Source organism: Simochromis diagramma, unplaced genomic scaffold (assembly GCF_900408965.1).
Source record: "Simochromis diagramma unplaced genomic scaffold, fSimDia1.1 OVJJ01000685.1, whole genome shotgun sequence".
In the NCBI taxonomy this organism is placed as follows: domain Eukaryota; kingdom Metazoa; phylum Chordata; class Actinopteri; order Cichliformes; family Cichlidae; genus Simochromis; species Simochromis diagramma.
In genome coordinates this window covers 14047369-14070818 of record NW_024387477.1, presented here as the reverse complement: position 1 = coordinate 14070818, position 23450 = coordinate 14047369, and the positions used below count along the sequence as shown (strand labels likewise).

The 23450-nt window shown below is 42.4% G+C and overlaps 2 protein-coding genes across 8 annotated transcripts in view; one reads left to right on the top strand and one right to left on the bottom strand.

The window, feature by feature from the left end:
* The window catches only part of macrod1 (mono-ADP ribosylhydrolase 1), a 143525-nt gene that overhangs the window by 20205 nt on the left and 99870 nt on the right, over positions 1 to 23450 (top strand). The window lies entirely within an intron of this gene.
* Positions 13549 to 23450, bottom strand: part of flrt1b (fibronectin leucine rich transmembrane protein 1b) — a 36174-nt gene continuing 26272 nt past the window's right edge. For 4 of the 5 annotated variants that reach the window (XM_040015968.1, XM_040015964.1, XM_040015966.1 and 1 more), the window contains exon 2: positions 13549 to 21011. In XM_040015968.1, coding sequence (XP_039871902.1) covers positions 14984 to 17464 — 2481 coding nt within the window. In that variant the 5' untranslated portion in view covers positions 17465 to 21011 and the 3' untranslated portion in view covers positions 13549 to 14983. Of the gene's footprint in view, positions 21804 to 23450 lie in introns of those variants that run through there. The other variant, XM_040015969.1, reaches the window with a different exon arrangement.

Below are 23450 nucleotides of genomic sequence, written 5' to 3'. Positions count from 1 at the left end.
TAAAAGTGTACAGTCAGACTGTGTAGGAATAATTGTTTGCATTCCTGGTTTTTCATGACTATAAAAGTGTTCACTTTGTTAAATATTGGAGCCAGACTAGTAATCAGAGCGGCATTGTTGAGACTTTGCCTGTGCATCCAAATGTCTTGTCTTCTTGGGTGCTAAGGTTAAATGCTTGAGCAGTTCCAGCACCGTAATTATGACCACAATCACCTGATGAATATTGTGACTGAGTTTATCAACCTTAGATGACTGCCGTTTTTCATTTAGAGGTTTTCCATTAGTATTGAACCCCGTTTCACTGAAGCAGCTTTGCAAGTAATTTTTTACTCAAATCGAGACTCGCAGGACTGAATTGGGGGGGGGGGGGAATTAGATATGGAAATTAAGAACACATTGGGGAAGATTATCCTCATTGTAGGCGGTGTTATTTGAATAATAAAGTATAATGCAGTCTGACAATACCCCTCCATTTTCTCTAATCTGCGTAATCATAGTTTAGTGAACAAAGTACAAAGCATGTATCATTGTAACCTCCAAAATGGGCTTTAAAGTATTCCTAAGTCCTCTTCCCTTCTCTTTCCACCAGCCAATACAAGGGGTCCTCATTGTCTGCTCATATGTCCTCATCACTGATGATGCTTTTGTCACATAATTACCAGCATGCACATTCAGAGAGTACAGGGAGTGCACACGGCACACACTGCACACAATTACCATCTTGTAATTGCGATCTATCAGGCGTTGTTGTGAAGCGGTGATGCACACGCTGTCGGCTGTGCTGCATTATCAGAGCTTAGGAAATGACAAGACTATTTATAGGGGCTCTTTATCCACTTATCCTGCTGTTGCCATTGTCCTCGGGTGCAACGGGCAGCCCTGGTTAAAGCTGGACTGACAGACGGGTTGGTCAGTTGGATACTGCGGGACATAAGTGTGTAAAAGTTTGGACTCTATGGTGAAATGAAGTAATAAAGCACCCCCTGCAGGAAACTTGTTGGTCCTTAGCTGCATTATTAGGACTTCTCCTGACTCTTTAAACCCCCAAAACAACAAAAGAGCTAATATTTTATCATGATGGGCTCCTCTAAGCCACTCGCTGAAGGTATAAAATCAGGCTAAATGATGTAATCTAAACAGGTTAAGGCTATAAAAAGATATTAAACTCTCCATTCTGCAATTCCCCTGTCTGAATTATAATTTAGAAATGGCAGTGAAGGGGAAACCGTGGAAGTCAAAACATAGAAAGCTTTAAGATAAAGATTTAAGATAAAACTGCACCTGAGCCGCAAGAGAAATGCCAAAATCAAACCCATGGAGAGCTAAGCATAACAGTGCACAGTTTATCGGGTTGGGTTGTATGACAACCAGAGGCACAGGAAATACTGACAGAGTCAAATATCATGAATTGAGTCAACAAAGAGGTTGATTTCTGCAACAGGGCAATGATCCAAAGCAGAGCTCAAAATCCACCTTGAACTACTTACAAGAAACATAAGCTGAATCTTTTGGAGCATCGCTCTGAGTGTCTGACCTGCACATCACTGAAGATCTGAAAATCAGTTGGGAGACCTTGGAAGTGCTGTGTGTGCAAGGGGTGCCTAAAAATATCTCAGAACTTGAAGAGATCTGCATGGTAGAGTGGGCGAAATTTCCCAAATCAGGAAAAGAGGGACTCTTATCTGCTACAAAATGTGTCTGAAGGCTGTGATAGCTGCCAGCGAGATACAAATAGCTTCCTTCCAAGTCATTAACATTTGAAGGAAGGCTAATATTTTAATACTTTCTGTGTTTTCAGCACTTTTCTTTACTACTTTAAACTTATAAATTAATTGTTGCTGATTTACTGGACTTGTGTACAAGCAACAGATTTATTGAGCTTTTAAACAGGCAATTTGTTCAACTGTTGCAGTTTTATCTTAATTATTTCAATTAAGGCATAATATTTTGTTTTGTAAGGCCCCCGGCACACATCTGCTTTCAGAGCACGAGCCAAGACATTTCTGTGGTCAATTTACTGTCAACACACCAGTGATCCAGTAATTAAAAAAAGGGAAATATTTATCCATATAATTAAATGTGATGTTTGCCACCTCGTGTAAAGTAAACTGAGAGGAAATTGTCAGTTGATATGCTTTTCAAGAAAAGAAAAAAAAACGATGGATAAGAAGATGTGAAGGACACTGTGATGTATTGGAAGGACACTTGGACCACAATAACACTGAAGTGCTCAGAAGATTTATTACACCCTTTACGTCTTGTGTCTTCTCCAGGATCAACAACCTATAACCATTTCGTGGTCTGCACACTCATGAGAAAGCCAGTTACGTGTATGCATGAGTGTGCTGCTAATGTTTTCACATTATTGTGTTCAGATATGTTTACGTAATGGTGAGGTTCGGGCTCTGGGGAGGCCGTTGTGTGTTTGTTCTATCCAGGTATGCGTTTACAGCATTGGTTGGAGCAGACCTTCCCATAGTGTGGGGCCCGCCCCCTAGGGGGGGCGCAGAGCCATTGCAGGGGGGGGCGCGGTGTGAAAAGGGGGGAAAAAAACAAAATGCTTGGACACTGCTAGCACGGGGCGCCCACAGAAACGCATAGCAGGAGATGAAGCATCGCTGAATATGTTTCCAAACCAACTTCATTCTAAGCCAAAGACTAGAAAATATGGTGAAGCATATCTTCCCTTTGGTTTCACCTGCACAAGTGCCGAGGTAGAATTGGTTTTCCCTTTGTTGGGAGCAGCGCTGGGCTGTTTAAATCACGGACAAACAGGATCCCACAGTTGTTTATGTTTTTAAACCCATTTTGCACAGAGAGGCATTTTTTGAAAAATGTATTGATAGCAATGTTGAATATTATTACACATGGAAAAAAAAAAAACAACTACACGTAAAATAATTACACCGAGACGCCTCTGCCTTTCTAAATAGAGGGACAGTAACTGCGTCCCTATATGTAAGCGTGTAAAACCTGAAGATAGTCAGATTAACATTATTTTGTCTCTATCTGCCATTCTGCAATTCATCTCATGTAAACAATAACGTGAGGCACAGCGTGACGTGAAAAAAGGCACATACCTTTGACGTTGAGTGATGAACTCTGTATTCCTTGTCCACAGGTAAACGCAAAAAAGGAGTTTTAAAAAAATCTCAGTTTTCGGTGATTCGAAACGCCGTTTACGTGTGGACGAAACAGCTGCGTTTTCAAAAATACCCGTGTAGGTGTGGACGTAGTGTAAAAGAGTTAGTAGTTTATTTTATTACTACCTGTAATTTATTGCAGATTACTTGTATTTGCTTAATTGTTTACTAAATGTTTGAGGTGTGAAATAAACCGCAATGGAGCAAAATATGGGTGTGTGTGGTTGGAGGATGTGTTTGTGCGTGTGCACGCGCGAGAAGGGGGCGGGGGGCGCGAACATTTTTCTTGTAAAACAAAGGGGGGCCTAGCAAAAAAAGTTTGGGAACCACTGGGTTGGAGTGTGTTTGGGATTACTGTCATCCTGAAACGCTGTTGTCATTCAAACTTTTTGCAGGTGGTACTGCATGGTGGATCAAAATCTGATGGTACTTTTCCTGCACTCATAATACATTCAGTTTTGACAAGATCGCCAACACCATTGGCTGAAATACAGCCACAAACTGTGTTTCATCTCCTGACCTCCTCTGTACATATTAATGATTTAATCCAATCATTATTTGCAACTCTGCTAAAAAACCTCTTTTCCCACTCTGCACAAGTTAAGCTCTTATATGTTAGTACTGTAATCCTAAACAAAACAACTATGCACACAACTTTACCCCTGACATTAGTAAATAAGTACTTAGAAATCCTTGGCTTGTTAAAAACCTCTACATGCTGCATTAATCTTTCTTTCTTTTTTTATGTGACCTGAGATTGCTATGTCCCTTCAAAATAAAAGCAGTTGTAAGAGTAGTATGCGAGGTTTATTAAAGCATGTTTGGTGTTTCTGAGAATGGACAAACTGCATGATGTATCCAATCATGGCTGCAGTGATACAGCATTTCTTCACTTCTATGAAGTGTGAGACACATATATGAACTTGATAGACATCCAATTTGTAGTCCAAGGGATTTAATATGATGTTGGTCCACCTTTTGCAGTTGTAACATTTTCCACAAGGTTTCACAAGCAGATTTGTGAGGTCAGACACTGATGTTGGACAAGAAGACCTGGCTCACAGTCACTGCTCTAATTCATCCCAGAGGTGTTCTATCGGTTTGAGATCAGGACTTTGTGCAGGCCAGTTAAGTTCTTCTACACCAAACTGGCTCATCCATGTCTTTATGAGCCTTGCGTTGTGCACTGGTTTGCAGTCATGTTAGAACAGGAAGTACCATCCCCAAACTGTTCCCACAAAGTTGGGATCACAAAATTATCCAACATGTCTGAAGCATTAAGAGTTCCTTTTGTTGGAACTAAGGGGCTGAGCCCAACTCCTGAAAAACATTTCCACACCATAATCTCCCCTCCACCAAACTTTACTCTTGGCACAGTGCAGTCAGACAAGGACTGTTCTCCTGCCAACCACCAAACCCAGACTCGTCCATCGGATTGCCAGACAGAGAAATGTGATTTGTCACTGCAGAGAACATTTCTTCACTGCTCTAATGGCGTCATGCTTTACAACACTATATCCAATGCTTTGCATTGTGCTTGGCAAGGCCTGGATACAGCTGCTCGGCCATGGGAATCATTTCCACGAAGCTTTGTATGCTTCTTAAACTAATCCGAAGGCTGCATGAAGTTTGAAGATCTCTCCGCAGAGAGCTGACGACCTCTGGTCAGTAGATGCTGAGGAGCATCCACTGACCATTCTCATTTTACTTGGCCTACCACTTTGCTGATGAGTTACTGTTGTTCCCAACCACTTCCACTTTGTTATAATACCACCAACAGTTGACTGTAGAATATTTAGTTGCGAGGAATTTTCACGACTGGACTTGTTGCAAAGGTGGCATCCTATCATGCTGATATGCATGAACGACCCATTCTTTCAAAAATGTTTGTAGAAGCTGCCTGCATAACTAAGTGCTGTATTTTATACACCTGTGACCATGGAAGTGACTGGAACACCTGAATTCAATGATTTGGATGAGTGAATACTTTTGGCAATATAGTGTATCATAATCCAGCCAGTGTTATCTTTTTATTACCAGATAGCATTTTTGTATAGAGCAGTGTTGACAGAAAGCAACATGCAACAATGCCCTTTATGCATCCGTTGCATATAAATGATTGCCACTTTTCAAGGCTACTTAATCTGCAGGTTTCTATCGAATTTTATTGTTAATCAGCAGTTGAAGTCTGAATTAAGGCTGTCTGTTACACTGTGCATTGCTGCTGTCATTCTGTGAAGCCTCACTGCTCACACAATGAACACAGCAGAGAGAGAGCAGGTGCTGTGCCAGGAGTGCAAGATGTCATTGTAAAGCAGTATGATACTGTACATGGGGTTTTTGCAGTGCCTTAAAAAAAGAACAGCTGAAGGGGCATTGAAAGTGGCTAAATGTAGTGACAAAGTGACCTCAGTGAGGTGAACGGAAGTTTGAGAGAGAAAGAGAGATGCTGCACAAGCTGAGATTAGTTACAGTTCCTCATTTAACAACAAAAGAAAAACCCCAACAACATATCCAAATCTTAAAATTCAACAACAGACAAATATCTAAATAGCTGAATATTTGGGTAGAGCCCCAGTACGCTTTTAATTTTTCACCTATCCATGCTGAGCTGAGCAATTTCTCCTCAATTGCAATTTCATTATTTTGCTAAATATTTGTTGTTGTCTTAGCGCAGCATTAAATAATGCAGGTTTGAACTGGGCAGTTACCTTTTGTGTGCTACACCTCTGGAATGATCACAATTCACTGTGTGGCATTTTCAACTAAGTAATGAATAATTTACTGTGCTCCAGGAATTCATTTATTTTTTGGCTGAGTTGTGTCTGCCTCTGCTGAAGAAAGGCCGAGAGCCAGTACTCCAGAGAAATCACAAGTTGCCATAACTACAAGTGCTGAGGTCTCTGTGTAGTCCAGAGTATAGCCCCAGAGAGGTGGGCAGTAAGCCGACCATGAATGACGGCTGAGAGCTGTTGAAGACCACATCCAGCAGGAGCCGGCTGCCTGAAGCGCCCTTTAGCCAGAGTCGTTCCTCTGCAGTGTTTGCTCGTGTGGGTTGAATGGCTGATGGGTTATCGTATGAGAAAAAAGCTCTCAATTATTCACTTAATGTCAGCCTGGGATAGATAATGAGACAAATCGCACGACGACTACTTAAGGTCGACTTTAATTCTCTAGTTCTCTTGAATTTAGATGCTCTTTTTCTCCTGAAAGCAAGGTTACAAAAGCAATCCTGTGTTTTAGGGGCTCATAATTAAGCTAAACTAAAAGATAACATGCACAGTGATGGGAAATTGAATAGAAGACAATTGCTGTACAAGGAAAATTTGGTTATCTTTTTTGCACATGCTTAGAGCGTAGTTACAGCTGAACTTTACTTGGAAGACTTCTTTTTTTTGTACTCCTTCACACTAGAGGGGCTTTGCAGTAGCACCAAAGTGTCTCTCTCTGATAGACAGCCTAATTCATACAGTTGGTGTTTTCATAATCCCCCAGAGGCTGTCTTGGTGTGCTCTCTGTCTTGTTTATTCCACTGATGTCCTCTCCACCCACTGCTACCAAAGAAGCCAGACCACTGCAGCCTAATGTCTGTCTGTTGTTGTTGTTGTTGTTATAGCTCTTCATCCCTCTGAGGTATCTCATTGGTTTCTAGGAGTGTGTCGGTATAAAAGATACACACGAGTGTTTTTAATCTGGCCCCCGGGATCACTGGTCCCTTGTCAATTCAGGCTATACAAATGTGTGTCCAATAATGAGAACCTTTAAAATTGATTTAAAACTGCTGTGTTTGTCATGAGTTGGTGTTTGTAAATCTGTGCACGTCTGTTGAGAGCTGTTTTCATATCCTGCAAAGATTTGAGGAAGGCAAGGTCTCAAGAGAGTTTTTGCTTAATGAACAAAAAGTAAAATGGCTTTGTTAAAAAAAAATCACACTAAGTGGGGAAAGGTGCTGTTTGGAGTCGAGCTGTAAAATGAATAAGAGAGAAAAGGAAAAACTAAAATCCAATCTTCAGGAAAAAGAGCCTTTCACGTTATAGTCACCAACATGTTTTTACTTGAATCATAACTCAAGACCTGATTTGAATTTTTTTTTTTCAATAAAAAAACATATTTTTTTTTATGTTTGTTTGCTGTATACTAAAGCATTTTCATTCCAGTGTGTGAAATAGTTCTGCTCTTTCAGGTACACACGGTGTCCTTGGGCTTTAGGGCCTTGACACATCAGTCACAGTAATATTGGACGCTGAAAGACTGGTTAAAGAGCCAAGTCCACGTTCCACGTGTAACTGAATTACATGGACATGAAAAATAAGGATTTACAGAATACCAAATAATTAAATAACCACCGACACTGAGCTAGAGTATTGCTCAAAAGTCTTGAGCCATCTATTTCTTTATACTTGGCTTCAAAGGAGCCACAATTTCTTATATTTTTTTAAAGCGATCTTCAGTAATAGTTCGTCTGATAACGACTGTGTTGAGTCTGTTCCTTCCCATTCCATGCAAGGCCACCTGGGTTGGCTGGAAGACTGTTTACTTAGCCTGGCAGGGCGAAGGACACTGTCTCAGCTGAACTATGGACACGCACACACATACACTTACACTGATAAGCACACACTCATCCCCCTCCCTTTCCAAACGCCTTCGATGCTTGTTTCCTGCGGGGGAACACGGCGGGTCTGTGTGCCGCGCTGGAATGGTAGCGCTGTGCAGGGCGGCTGCTGTGTTCGCTTCGGATTACTCCTCACCCCCCACCCAATCCCGTGGCTTGTCACGTCTTTCACAAAGTTGTGCTGTGGACATTTGTGCTTTTTGTGCAGAGGAGTTTTTTTTGTTTCCTGTTCTCATGCTGTCCTACCATGGAAGCACAGCATGAGTAGAGGTCTCTTTTTTTCCTCTTGTACTTTCCCATTGTAGTGTATATTTCAGTGTTTTTCTGTAACGCTACCGATCTCCGACTTGTATCCCCATGTAATGTCTGTGTTGTGTGTGTAAGGTCAGGGGGGGGGTCCCATTTCACTGCAGGGCAACCTGCATGTGGCGAATAAAGCTTTGATTGATTGATTGATTGATTGATTGATTGATTGATCTGGGTTTCTGAAGCTCCTTAAAAGTTTGTTTGGAAATTGGCTACATTTTTACCCATTTTCCATCCAGTCCTTATACCTGACCATTGTTTAAGCCACTTAACATTGACCTATGAATCATTCAAGCATAAATAAGGTGCCTAACTCAATGTATGAAGCACTGTTGTCTTCACATGTCAACTAAGTAAAGAACCTATGTTATATTGTATCATTAGGCACTTACAAGCAGCCGGCCACAAAAATAGATATTTTGTTCCCATTGCTTTAGTTCCCATGTGACAGGCATAAAATAGTATTTTTGCACCAACAAGGTGATTCCTAAAGAGCTGAAAAACTTGCACGTCAGTCTGCCGTGTGGTCTGCATTTCTGTATCTGCTTCACTCATTTAGAGTTGGTTCTGTCTTTTACACCAAAATGATAGGTAGCAGATTTTTTTTTTTTTTCATATAAACTCAACTTAAAGTGAATGATGATATTTCTCTTTAACTGCTGGATGTTAATAATGTCAACATATAAACTTAAAAGATGATGAATTGTAAATCTCTAACCAGAAATCAAGGTAAAGCATCGAATATTAAACCGCATGTCTGGAACAACAACTCTTTTCAGGCCATGGAAATTGGAAAAGTAGAGGGCAAAGGAAGAAGTTGCAGGATTAAAAAAAAATATAGCAGAAATTCATGTCCTAAGGAAGAAATCCAGCAGAGACACGAGAGATGATAAGTGGACTGTTTCTCATGGTGCTTTAAATAACATGTCTCATTTACACAAGCACTTTTTTCTTATAGATAAATGCTATCTAACTATTCTATCCAACATTCATTAGTAGATAACCTGCTCTACCCTGATGAACTGGTCTGCAAATCAGTGGAAACAGGTCTCCTTGAGTGAAGAATTCAAAATTGAAATTTTTGGTTCAGATACAACCATCTATAAAACACGGTGGAGGCTTCGTCATGCTTTTGGCTGCATTGCAGACAGTGGTGTTGGGGATCTGATTTTGATCCACCAACTTGAATTAATTTGACTGACAACAGTTTCATTTTTCGGCATGAGAATGATCTCAAACGCGGTGCCATTTCAATAAAAGCTTGCGTGGATAGAAAAACACAAATTGGAGCACAATCGGTCATTGATTATTCCTCCCCGGAGCCTGGACCTCAACATTATTAAAGCTGTGTGTGATCATCTTGACAGAGAAAATGTTTGTTTCAAGAAACTGCTGTACCCGTTTTCCATTTCTATAAAGAACCGAGGGCCGACTCAAGACTTTTGCACAGTGCTGTATTTTTCTGAAACGTCACACTCAGCTTGATCTGGAAGTAGCTGCTGCTGCAGCCGGTGAAGCTGTGGCTGGATCTGCGTGCCATAACAACATTATTATGAGATCAAACATACTGAAATGTGCCAGTTCTGATATGTTCACACCCAAAGCTTAAAGCATTAGGCACAAAAGTTGGCAGAACACCCTAACACACACAAGTTAGATTAGCATTTTTAGATGATATGCTTTACTGGTTGTGGAGCTGTGATAACAAAATGCAGGGTCTTTGACATTGTGTCATTTAGTTTGGCTCTAGCTCAGAGTGAAAGTTCAGTGAATTTTAAGGTTATTTGGCTGTTGATACGGTGCCCTTTTTTGTATGAAAGTAACTCTGGCAATGACCAATGCGAATCTGGTCAGATGGAGAGCATATAAAGCAAAAAAAATAAAATAAAATAGCTGTCTGTTGTCCCTGAGATTGTGGCGCTAATTTGGCTTAACAATTAGCCCCTTCACAAATTAAATGCATGCTAAAAAATGACACCTACCTTGTGTGTTTAAGTGCAATACCAAGAAGTCATTTATAAGCATTTGTATGTGATGAGTTAGAAGTAAACGGGCAGTTTGACTGTTGCCGTAAAGACAGTGCATAATGGCACCGATGCTAAAGGACACCTTGTGCATATCTGTGAAACGCCAGCGGCTTTGACAACGCAGCAGTATTTGAGGTCCTCTCATGTTTATATGTTGCATCTGTTCATGTTTTTCTCTGCCGTGCCCTTGACTGCTGCGAAGTCAAGAAAGAAAATGTAAACTTACACATTCACCCGTGCAGTGCCTTTTCTTTTCTCAGCTCTGCCTCAGTATTTGTAGAAACATTTACATTCAAACTATCTGTGCCAAAAAGATTATGTTGTGGATTTGATTCGGTTGACTGTGCATGCATACATGCATTTCCTCAAATGCATGCATTGAGAGGAATACAGTGACCTTTTCACTAAATAAGCTTATAAATGCACGCAAACACTGGAAGATAACTCGCGTTGCGGCTTTAAATCATCCGTGGCAGCACTGTTGTGAAGAAAATACTGAGCACGGAGTTTAAAATGCAACCGACCGTTTTACTGCACATCAGTGAGTTGAGCCTGTTTGTTAAGGGAATAGAGGTCGCATAGTCAGAAATTAATTCAAATGAGATGAATCGAAACTCAACACACTGCTGTTGTGCTTCTATGTTCGAACTTTAACACGTGTTATATATATCTAACACATCTTAATAATTTAAAGCACAGTTTATTCTCGCAAAGTAATTACTTTTGGACAGACGTACTAGTTGTTGTAACTTAATGGAAGCCTTCACTTTGATCCGATTTGTTACAGTGCAAGAATAAATTCAGCCCAAACAGATGCTTACCCCCAGTCTCGGAGTATACATCTTTTTCTTGGGTGTAATGCGAGTTAGGATAATTAAGCTGCAGGACCTGACGTTAGATAATGGACCGCGGCAGTGAAAGGCGTCCATAATGACCGATGAGAACTCGGGCCATTGTTGTTAAGAGCGTGGACGCCAAGATGCAGCCGCACACCGCCAGACGTATAATCACAGATCCTGTAGATAGTCATATGAAGTCATCAGCGTGCGGCAAACCATTTCTGTCTACAGTATTTTTCTTTCAGACTCCTTCCTTCTCAAACACCCATCACAAGCAGTTACTCTAAGATGGACACTTATACACTCCCCCGTTCGTTATATTGATCCATGCTTACACAAGCATTAGCACTCACTTAGAATGAGAGGCATGTCTTCACCCAAACTCAGGAGCACCGAGCACAAACACATCCATACAAATGGACGCAGCCGAGTTTCTCGTGTCACTCTGTGAAATACGCACTTGAACTTGTCAGGATAAAAACATGCGTCCTTCCGAATGGAATCGGCGCGCATAGACGCTGATGTATTCATCCAGTGTGTGTGATTTAACGAGGCCTGCTCCGTCTCGTCATAAATCATGTTAATAATCTGAGCTTCCCATTGATTTTTAGTTTTTAAGCCCTCCCCCCGCCCACTCTGGTGCATTATTTGACATCTCCAGCCTTTCCTTCCGATTTGATGAACTCCACTCAGACGCACGCACACACAGACACACACACGCACACACAGAACTCACGAATCCGCTCTTCCTTTTAGAAGTCTTTATTCATCTGCGTAGAAAAAAAGACGACAGACCAATAAATGGAATAGCGTTTTGCACCCTTTTTTTATGTTTATACATAAGAGTGTTTTCATTATCACATCTGAGGGTGACACTTTTAAAGGAAAAGGATCTCTACACAGAATGAAAGGAAGCTTCAGTGCTTTTAAAAAAATTAAAAAAATAATAAAACAAATGCAAAAAAAAAAAAAAAAAAAACCCTAAAAAACCCACACCGGAGCTCTTCCAATATTACTGGTACACTGTAACACAGGTTGAAAAAGAGAAAGAGAGCTACACAAAGTAAGACTTGGGTTTCAACACTTACAGGCTCTATCTAAATCACCCCTCTCCACTCTCCCCCTTTATTTTTCTCTCTCTACCTTCTCCTCTTCCTCTTCCTGTTAATCTCTGGCTGTATTTTATTAGCGTCTTCTTTGATGTTCCTCCTCCCTTAAAGTACATTAGTGTGGTCAGCGAGAGGCGGTCAGAAAGCAGGGGGTCGCTCGTTTCCCTGTGGTTGTCTTTGAGTTGAATTGCACAGTGTAGCGGTCAGGCTGTGATCCCAGTCACCAGAACATAGTGTCTATGCTGTGCTAAGGCCTATAAAACCACACGACCTGAGTCAACTTATACGTTTCACCTCCCAGAATGCACTAGATCAGGTGTGATTATACTAGTTGTTTTAGTTTCTCCAATTCAGCTAATCTTTATTATAATACAAGTAAATGAATTGCCTTTGTATATGACAGTGTAAGAGGAAAGGCCACAATTTCATTGTTGATCTAAATTAACTGATTAAAGAGGACCTATTATGCGCTTCCCTATTTCAAACGTGGGCCTTAAAAAACCTAACTTCAAATTGCTTTATTTTTTTTTTGTTTCTACTCTTTGATCTGTTCATATCAAATACGAGGCGATCTCTATAATATGGTCATCACAGGCACACAGCTCTAGTTGTGAGCACAGCACTCCCACCAGTCTGCTGTTCAAACCCTCTGAGGGGCACAGGAAAGGGAGCTGAAGTGGCTCATCTCAGACAGTGGGTGAACTGAGGGGCTGCACCGAGATAAATGACGGTAATTTTGGATTGTAATTCATGCAAAGCAACTCTGGTGCTCGAAGAATAAAAATATGAGGCTGGAAATGAGCAGAATAGGTCCACTTGAATCATCTGGTCCATACAGCGTGAGGCAATTGTGGAAAAACGTCTGTCTTAGATTCCTGCACCCTGGGGTAATGTCTTTGAACTGCTTGGTTCATTTAACTAACAGTAAAAAGAGATAAAGATTTTCAATTTACTGAGTAATAAGACTGAGAAAAACTGCAAATACTTAAAATTGGGAAGCTGCAACAGGGAAACATTTGGCATTTGTTTACACAGAGAGATAAAATATTAAAATTTTTAATTTTGGGAGTTTTACAGTTTGGTCAGGTGTTTTTAACTGATTCCTGATTCCTGTCTGGTATTTTTGCTGTAGTCAATCAATATATTGTAAGCCACTAATAGAGGTCTTTATATACAAATCATTCTTACTCTCTTTTTAAATAAACATAGAGAAAAATATTTTTCCCCCGCCGTAGTCGAATAGATTTGTTAAGAGTGGATTTTAACAAAGAGTAATCAGACCAGTGCCGTTCCAACTTCCACCAAAAAAAGTGTCAGCTGCTAAAACTTATTTTTAATTAAGAAGGTTTAGCCATCCTCTAGAAGATAATGGGTTACTATAATAAGATGTGTGATTAGGATTCTTTCACTTCATTTGCAAAGATAATTTAATAATGACACCAGACCACAATAAAAACTGGGTACATGCAGTGCTGAAATTCCAAGATGAAGTTTTTTTTCTTCCTTTTTTTCTTTACAATAATAGTCATTCTTGTCAGGCTTGTCTGTTGTCCTGTGGTCTTGGCAATCAGTGTATTTTTTACTCAGATTGTCTCGCCGTGCTTCTTGTCCTTGTTGTTGTCCTACCGATGTTTTTAAAATCCTGAAATGTGCTGTTTATTAAAAAAAAAGATACACGAGGTGAAAGGTAACTACCGAGAAATGTTAAATTCATCTTTGAATTTCAATGATCACAGGCACCTGAAAACAGTCCTTGAAGGAAGCATGCACTCTGTTATCACTCGGCATGTGCTGAGTGCAGTGGGTACACTGTGGGCAAAAACTTCATTCTTTTTTTTTTTCCTCTTCTTTTTTGGACTATGATGTCACATTATTCCAGTTGTCAACCCTCTTCTTTAACCACCCACTCCCTTCTTGATCCCCCACCTTTTTTCCTCTTTGTGTGCTTTTTTACCTCCTGCTGCTGCATTTGTCACACGCCCTTTTTTCCACTTAGCTCCCCTTTTCTGTCCTCGCTCTTTGCCTGAAGCCAACACACCTCTCTCTGCGTCTACATTCCCCCCAACACAGCTCCGCACCCTCTTTTTTTTCCCTCATCTCCTTTGATGTTTTCTCCATCCATCCATCCATCCATCTATCCATCACCCCCACCCAAACACATGCTCTCTCTCTCACTCTCATTAGTCTCCTCGTGCTGTGGTTTGTGTCTCTCGTCTCTGTCAGAACTGTTATCACTGCTGTCAGCTCCCTTGGCGAGAACAAAGTCGTCCTCTGCTCACAGCACCACAAAAGACACAAGAGAAATAAAAGGAAAGAGCCTCAGCTGAAGAGAAAAAAAAAAAAAAAAGAGGCGGAAAGGAGGAAAAAATTAAAAAGGAGGGGAATAAACCAGAGGAAAGGAAGGGGCTTGGAACACATCTTTTCATGTCAACCATGATGCATTGTCATCTGTGGGTTATAACAACCATTGATTTCTTCCTCTGTCATCCCTTTTATCTATACAGCACAAAGCTTACAGTTGGTTGGAAGATTTGAGACCTATCTCTATACACATCAAGTGCCTTTTCCCCATATTATAAATATATCTCCTTCTAAATCAGCTAAGCCTAGTATATCAACCTCAAATAATTTACTGTGTATTATCATTAGCTGAGAAGAACAGTAGGTTTGAAAGACACTGAGATATCCAAAAGAGAAACTGTAACCATTTATAAGAAGCGCTGAAAGAAGGGCCTACTATAAATTGTATTTATACAGTAGAAGAGTATAGTAGGACTTACACTTCTGTCACTCTAGCAATTGTCCAATTAACATAGCAGAAATTCTCTACTTAACAAACCAATCAGAATTGAACCAGCAGAGGCACAGAGGGTACTTTGGAAACCAAGGACAAAATAACCACTAGCCAACAGGGCTTTCGTGGCTCAGGGAGTGCGTCCCTGTATCATCACGTGTAGGCATAATCTATGTCAGGGATGCCACCCTCTCTGTAGCCACGGTTGGTGCCATATGTAACACGATGGTGGCTGGTTTGGCTGAGGATGGTGCCATTTAGGCTGCCAGCTCCGTGACTGCTCCGGTAGGTCCCGTTAGCTTGGGAGGAAGAGGAGGAGGAGGAGGGGAAAATGGTGTGGATGTAGGTGACATCCTCCAGCTTAGGCTGAACAGGCTGATGGGCCATAGCTGTCATCTGAAACCCTGCAGGAGGGGCCCTGATCTCTAAGATGGAAGTGTCTTTCTTGGTGCCTGACTCTACATAGTCATCATAATGTTTTCCTCCCCGGCCCCTGTTGTATGAGCCCGAGTCCCCGGATATGTAACCTGATCTCTGTCCATACCAGCAGAAGATGCCAAAGATTAACAGAAGGCTCACTAATGCTGTGGCACCCCCAATAATCCCAGCCAGTGGCAGGGCTGTTAATTCTGAGTCTCGTCCCTTTTTATCTGAGCCCCCTTCTCCTGAGTGTGCCAGAGCATCTCCAGTCTCTATCTGTGCACAGGCCGGGGCTGAGTCTTTACTGTCCGTGTCCGTGCTGACAGCTCGAGACGAACCCATGCTGGGGCTCCCAAAGGAAGTTTCCTGTCGTAATGGCAGCAGGCAGATGAGGTAATGGGAGCGTGGGGTGAGCTGGGTTAGAAGATACTGCCTCCTTTCTCCAGGTACCAAAGTCTCTGTTATTGAACCGAGAGCTGCACTGCTGCCCAGCCTCAGCCACGACAGGCGGAAGGAGGGTGCCGGCTCTGGACAAAGCCAACTCACCAGCACGCTGTCTGAAGAGAGAGGTTTTACAGTCAGCTCCAGTGCCTCTCCAGATACGTGCCCTCCTTCACCTGGGGGCAGAGGCATAACTAGGCCTGGCCGCTTAGCTCGCAGGGTGAAAAGAGAACCCTGTGTGGGGATGAGCAGAGAGGTAGTGGTGGTGCTGCCATGGGGGACTGAAGCCACTGCTTGACCCCCTCCAACACCATCTTCACCTCCTCCATCTTTGTCTGCTGGGTTCATCCCTATTCCAGTATTAGGAACAGGAGGGGGACCTTCACACTGCTCCATCAGAGAAGTTAGGTCTCTAAGGGCCTGACCCCTTACAGGCTCAGGCCCCTGACAGGTTAGACCCCTAACTGTAACCGCCGCCCCCCGACCGTGCAGCCAGGCATGGAGCCAGCGAAGGTTGCAGCCGCAGTACCAGGGGTTTCCTCGCAGCAGTAGCAGCTCCAGGCTTTCTGTGTCCTTAAAAAGTCCCCGGGGCAGAGTGGTGAGATTATTCCCCGACAGGTCCAGCCTCTGCAGCCGCCGCATCCCATCTAGCGCCCCCCTCGAGATGTGGGTCATTCCATTGTCTTGCAAATGGAGTCGCACAAGGTGAGCTGAAGGCAGGTTGGCAGGTGGAGACTGCAGAGCGTTCCTGACCAGTGAAAGCTCAGTCAGGTTGGAAAGACGAGAAAAGGTGTCATCTGCTATGCGTGTGTTGGCCAGCAGGTTCCCGTCCAGGACCAAGCGTCTCAGGGAGGAGAGCCCACGGAAGGCATGAGTAGGGATGGTGCTGATTCTGTTGTCATCCAGTCGCAACTCTTCCAAGGATGTTGGCAGGCCTGCGGGGATGCTTGACAGGTGGTTCCGAGACAGAAACAGCAGTCGAAGCCGTGGGGTCCCAGAAAAGGCTCGGTCCTGGATGCTAACTGTGGATATCGAGTTATCATCCAGGTGCAAACGTTCTAGTAATGGTAACTTGGCAAGAGCCGACCGCGGTAACGTTCGTATATTATTATCCTGCAAATGGAGCTCCCGTAATGAAGGCGGGAGGTGTATAGGAAATTCATCCAACTGGTTGGCATACAGGTAAATCACTCGTATGGAAGTGCTGCGTTCCAGCGACGGTGGCAGCCCGGCGTTACTCAGGCGGTTGCTCTGTAAGTACAGGATGGCAGCCGTTAACGGCAGCGGAGGAATAATGCTGAGGCCACGGTCATTGCAGTAGACGAAACCCTCGTCGCAGCGGCAAACCGAGGGGCAAACTATGCCCTCGTCTCCCTCTCCCGTCTCCATGGCAATTGCCGCTGCCGCCAGTTCCAGCACCTCAGCCAATAAGGTGAGGCACAGGAGGAGCAGGAAGAGCCAATCGCGGAGTTCTGCAACACTCTCAGCTGCCATGGTGGCGCACAGCTCCTGATAGGAGAGAAAATGGGAAAACTGGATCAAAACAAAGTACAGACACTGAAACCCAATGATTCTAAAATGAATGGAGAAAAAAAAATTCATTATATTCAAATAGGGAAGCAAAAAAGAAGGACGAGACAGAGCGAGATAGACCCCACAGCTGTGGGGTCTATCTCCAAAATTACTCGACCAAAGTGCTGTGTTTTCTACCTGCTGATAAAAGTAAAGTCTCTTTAAATCTCTAAAGTGCAAAAGATTTGGGGATTGAATCATCAGATGCACTTATAAGAAGCTGCCCACTATTATATGGGTCAGGGCGACCAAGCAGAAGACAAACGCACATTTAGAGACAGAGTGTGATGAGGGGTGGATTGACTGGACGAGGAGGATTACGAGAATCGGAGAAAGCAAAGGGACGACAGAAATGGAGAAAATTGGACAGTGACATTTGAAGGAAGGGAAAATAAGTGAAGAGGAGTTTTTTGTTTTTTCTTCCACAGAGATTAACTGAAATGGAGTGAGTGACATGAAACTAAAATGGAGGCGAGATCGGGGAGGAGGAAATCAGATTAATTGCCCACAGTCCAGTTGATGGCTCAGAGAGTAGCAGAACTACTAAACTTGTTGTTATTGCCCTATATCTACCCCTAATAAATATATATGATAAAACTGAAGAGAATATAGAAGAAAAGCAGAGAAACTTAGGTTTCATATTGTATACTCAGAAACACAATTTATCTATCAGAGGTCGTGACCAAAACTCACACTGAGAAATTTGCTCACACAAATAAACAAATGTACTGAGCACAAAGCATTCACATACAGAAGTCTCAGTACAAGCTGACATGTATAATGCATGGTTTCACTCAGTTGTTATTGTTCGTGAAATTTCTATAAATTATTCAGGAAAGTGGTCCTGAAATCCCCAGAAATGTTTTAGTGAGATGTTTTACAGAGAAGCATTTTTCTGCAACATTAATAGGTTCCTTGGTCGATGTTTTATGATTTGTCTCCTTGCAAATCCTTGACACCAACATCAATAACATGAATTTACAATTCAGATAAAATGATCTCCGTACGTGCACATTCACGGCTCACTATATTTAGAATATGAAAAATATACAGTGGTAAAAGTTGTTGAAATTGCATTGTGGCGTCCTCGTGTTTGAATCCTTTCTTTTAAGTAGCCCGAGGCTGGAAAATGTGCCCTGATGTGAAATGCCTGACATGATTTGACAGCACATTTGATAAACAAATCCTCTAAAGGCAAGTTTTTTTCCCCCCCTTTCTCCGCCCCTTCTGCGCATGCATGTTTGTGCATGTGTGTTTGTATGTGAACTCTGTGCTACATGTAAAATTGCCCCTTGGCTGCAGTCAAAATCCATGCAAAGCAAACGAGAGATGGCAACAATAGTTGAGAGGCAAGGAGGGAGGGGTGGAGGCGAGGAGACAGATGGACAGTAGGACAGTCAGGAGGAGGAGGAGAGAGGGGGAAATGAGTTCCTGGCAGTGAAGACTGAAGTCACTATCAGCTGGAAAAAGAATAATGGCTCCAAATATTGGTTTGGTGTCATTTTTTTCTATTCTGTGAGATGGATGTAAAAATAGCCGCATTTGTGTACCTGTACATGCTTGTGTGCGTGCCTCTGATGCATGTGTGCGTTTGTGTATGAGAGAAAGATCTGTATCAACAACAACTAGCTCCTGTCTCAGCTCGACACCGGCAGCATTTGATATGTCAGGGTGAAAAAGAGTGTGTGCCACCTAATTCGACGTGGACCCAGACTTGATTTTTCTCTTTTCTTAATAGTATTTTTAGCTCGAATCTGACTATTTCTTTCCCCGGCATGTGAGAGACAGAAAAAGTAAGAAAGAGGTACACATACACACAAGAGGGGCTGTCAAGGTACGAGCTGAGACCATATTGGGATGCTCTATGAATATCAACTAGCATATGTTTCAGTGCCACACTATCCCTGCTTCCCTTTCATAAACATCCTCTTGGCACAAGCTGGCATGTGTGTTTCTTGCCCACATGCCAAGGTTTCCCATCGACACGTTCTTTTAATGATCCTGATTTTTCTCTCGTCTCTCTCCCCTCCCTCGTCCATCCTCTCGCTCTCTCTCTCTCTCGCTGCATCTTTATCACGCCGTGTACCTCTCCAATCCGCCCACCTCCCCTTGATAATCTTTCATTATATCTACTTTCAGGTTTGTTTACAGAAGTGTCCGTGCAGTCATCCTCCTCCTCTCCTCCCCTGTTTCTATCTCTCTAATCCTCTTTTATCGTTTCCTCTTCAGTCGTCCGTTGATTCCTGCACACTGAGATTGGATCAATCGGCTCTCCGCTTCCTCTCCTGTCCTCTCCTCCACTGCAACTTAGTTTCTGTTTTTCATTTAGATGCACCTCTCCCCCAAATCTCTTCCTCCTCCACCACTCCCGTCTCTTTCTTACTCCCTCGGCATTCTTGCCTCGGCATTCCCTTTCCGCTCCCTTGTGTTTTTTTGTTTTTGACCCTCCACTCCCCACAAACATTTTAATCATGTTCTGAAGTAAAGGAGCACAGAGCTGGTGTGTGTTTTCTAGTGTCTTCCTTCCTATCCTGTAGCTCAAAGCAAGATGTAAGTGTAGTGTTCCTCACTGTGATGAATGAAGTGTACGTGCGTGCGTGTGTGTGTTAAAGGTCTGATCGACCCAGGATGTGATTGCCAAGGGCTTGCTCACCTGTTCAGTGTCTGTGCCTTTCACGCCCGCCGCAGCCTTGTTTTTCTCTATCAAGGATTTGTGGAGGGGAGTATTAGTGTTTATATGGGTTATTGAGGATGTTGCTGTGGATCTCTGTGTGTTAGCACAATTTCACAGTCTCCTTCGAATCGTTCAGAAGCGTAGCCTCTTTCCTTCGGGCCGTTGAATCTTCCTCAGCTTGGGTGAATGATGATAGGGATGATGATAGCCTGTACTCCAGGGCTCCACAAGTAGCAACACCAGCATGGCTCAAAGCCGCCTCGGCATCCACATTTGTGTCTTCTTTGTGTGTGTGTGTGTGTGTGTGTGTGTGTGTGTGTGTGTCCTGCTGTCAAATTCTCTCTCTCTTGGTAAGGAGCTTTTAGGCCTGCCAACTCAAGTCATCTTCAGCAAGTGTCCAGAGGCCTAATTCTGAAACAGCCCCCCCCCCCACACTCAAATGCTACAGTTGGGCAGACAGTCAGAAGATGGTTGTGGGCTCAAGGGTCCTTCTTCGAAGTCAAAAGCGACCCTGGTTACTCATGCAGGCAGTGGGTCATGCAAAAATAGTACTGTACCGTGTGGCACTTGCTTCAAATAGACAGGTAGTGGTTTTAATAGATGATCGGCGTGAGGAAAATGAGAATAAGTACGCTTTTCACAGCTCAGAAAAATCCAACAAAGTGTCCTTGATCTGTTATTAGAGCTGTACCATAACAATTATTACAACATGCACTTCACGGTTCAGTGATAGTAATGAGCACTTTTTAAGGCAGTGATGGACAGGCTGGCCTCAGTAAGAGTGCCGACTGTATGAGCAGGATTCAAGGGAAAAGCTCCTTTCTCCTTCTCCCTCAGTTTCAAGCACTCTCTCCTCTGTTAAATGTTTGATCACTTCCTTCTCAGTTCACACAGATCATCTTCAGCAAAGCCAGATGACAGCATGTATTGTATACCGTCCGCTTTAAGGAGTGCTGTGATGGGCTGGCTCAGTGTGAAGAGTTGGTGGAAATGGACAGCCTTTGTATCCTGAAGGTAGACTTCACTGGTGTCGACTTCAGCAGGACAGCTGGCTGAGTGTTAGTGAGCGCCGACCTGAAAAGAGACAGCAGGCAAGAGTAGTATTAGAGGCTTCATTTGGAGATGCATTTGAGCAACGAGGTAAAATCTGTCTGATACAATGGGCCATTTGTAACACATCAGACGTGAAAAGAGAGTGCACAACAAGGAGGATTAAAGGTCACTGATTCAGTTCACGACACTCTTTACAAATTTTGGATTACTGTATGATGCTAATGGAACCAGAGACATTATAATAGAGAGCCAGAGAGACGTGGCACAGATTTTGATGGAAGATCGCTTCAAAAGATGGATGGATGGACAGTGCTGTCTACAAGCCTTTGTTTCAAAATGTAACATGCAAATGCATGCACAACAAATGTAGCTGCATAAATACAGCTTAATCAAAATAAGTGAGCCGCGTGATAATGATGATGGTGACACTTGTAGAAGTTATGCTAAAATATTTCAAGATGTGCCAAGAATTAAGACTGAGTCTTCTGAAGTAACGTGTCTTAGAAGCTGCATAAAATACATTATGTCATTGGCTTTGGGGCCAAGAGAGTCACTTTAAGTCATTCGTGTATCTACATTTTAACGAAAGCCTCTTAAGTTTGAGTCGGCTTGTAGTTTTTAACTCTTATTTTAAGCGATGTTAAAAGCTTCATTTTCTTAACCACTGGAGCTTGTCACAGCTGTTTTTGGGTGAGAGGTGGGGTAATAACCACTCTATCACAGGACACAGAGAGGCAGAAAACCATTCACACTTAGACATATGGCCAGTTTAAAATCACCAACCTTAAACTAATTTAAAGAAATGGATTCTGGTTAATAAAGGGAAATTGTTCTCATAAATCTGTTGTGGTAATGATCATAGAGTTTATTATATTTCCACAAAAAGAATATTTTAGATATTGGCTTAATGCTTAATGTGCCGTAAATGAAACGTCTTCTAATATATCTTCATTTGTTACACCTGTTTTGTGTAAATGATGCCACCATGTGCTGTTGAGTCTTAATGTTGGCACAATACAGAATCCTAAAAGGTACAGGCTAAATAATTATCCCCATCTGAATGGTTATACCTCTTAAAATTAAGTACCTCGTGAAAATACTTCCTGAAGGTCACCACTGCATATGCACAGCACTGTTCTCCCAGTAGACACAAACCTCCCATTAAGGTAACTCCATATTTTATATCTGTGTTTTTTTTTTGTGTTTTTTCTCTTCAGACAAATCTTTTGAGCTTTTATTAACCATCACGCACTAAGTGCCTGTATCTTATGTGCAGAATCAAACCCCCAGTGAACACTGGTTTTAGAGATATAAGGTTTTCATCAGGCATACTGAGTGTACAGAGACAAATTCATCAAGGCCATTAACTGCTCTGCTGCTCACATTCGCCTCTTCACTTCATCCCAAAGTAAGTAGACTACATCGCCAACTGGGAAATTATCATCCAGTTTGCTTAAACACAAATAGAGACAAATAAAGGCGTCCTCATTTTCATTTTCAAAGGACACGCGCTGCAGCTGAGAAGAACTTGGTCAACAGGCTTATGCCTGTACTCCTGTACATCCTCGAGGGCTGTTAAAAGCTGTGCACTCAGGGCGATGGTGTACAAGTTTTTTGTTTCCCATGTGATGTAACTGGTTCCACAGATGGAAACTGGATGTGCAGTTCAGTGAGGTGTTTGGCGAGATAAATGATCCTTTTTATAGGACGTCTTCAGATTGATATCCAGTTGATGCCTAGTAAACTTATTCATATGTGCAGACTGTGGCTAACTCGCATAATGAAAATCAAGCGACGTGGGGCAGAATGATAAAGAGGCAGTGTTTTTGCCAAATGTGTCGACTTTGTTATTGGCATTAAGGAGAAATGAGATAATGGTCTAAGCAAGGACTTGGTGCGGTACTCATTGTTATTCAGTTCATTTGTAATTTGTTAAGGTCTAACAGTTTGCATTTTTGGACTTTAAAGTAGCTACAAAAATAAACACTAATTGGATGTCATCAGTCACGTATTAACAGCAGATGTCACCTTTAATAACGTGAACTGTCATTTTAAAGCTAGTCACTTTAATTAGCTATAATTTCTGAGCCAACTACTCTTAGACTCTGCACTAATCTTTGCATACTGCAGGCAAAACGTCTGCCTGCACTGGACAAGAAGTGACTATTGAGCATCAGCAGCATCTCCACAGCTCACTGCCATTGGTCATTAGACATCGATATGTGAAGCTCTATCTGTGTGATGTCAAGACTGTCCTTAAAACTTTTTTTGATGGAAGCAAGCCTAACTAGTGGGCGTGTGATGGGAGGACTGCAGACATAAGGAGCATCTATCAGAGCAAGGAGCTTGGAGGCAAAGTATATGCTAGTCATTTGGCAGAGTATGAAAACGGCTGTTTGTCAGAGTTTTGAGGAAGATTAGAGAAAGTTTCACCAAGGTAATGACTTTTGTTAGTCATAA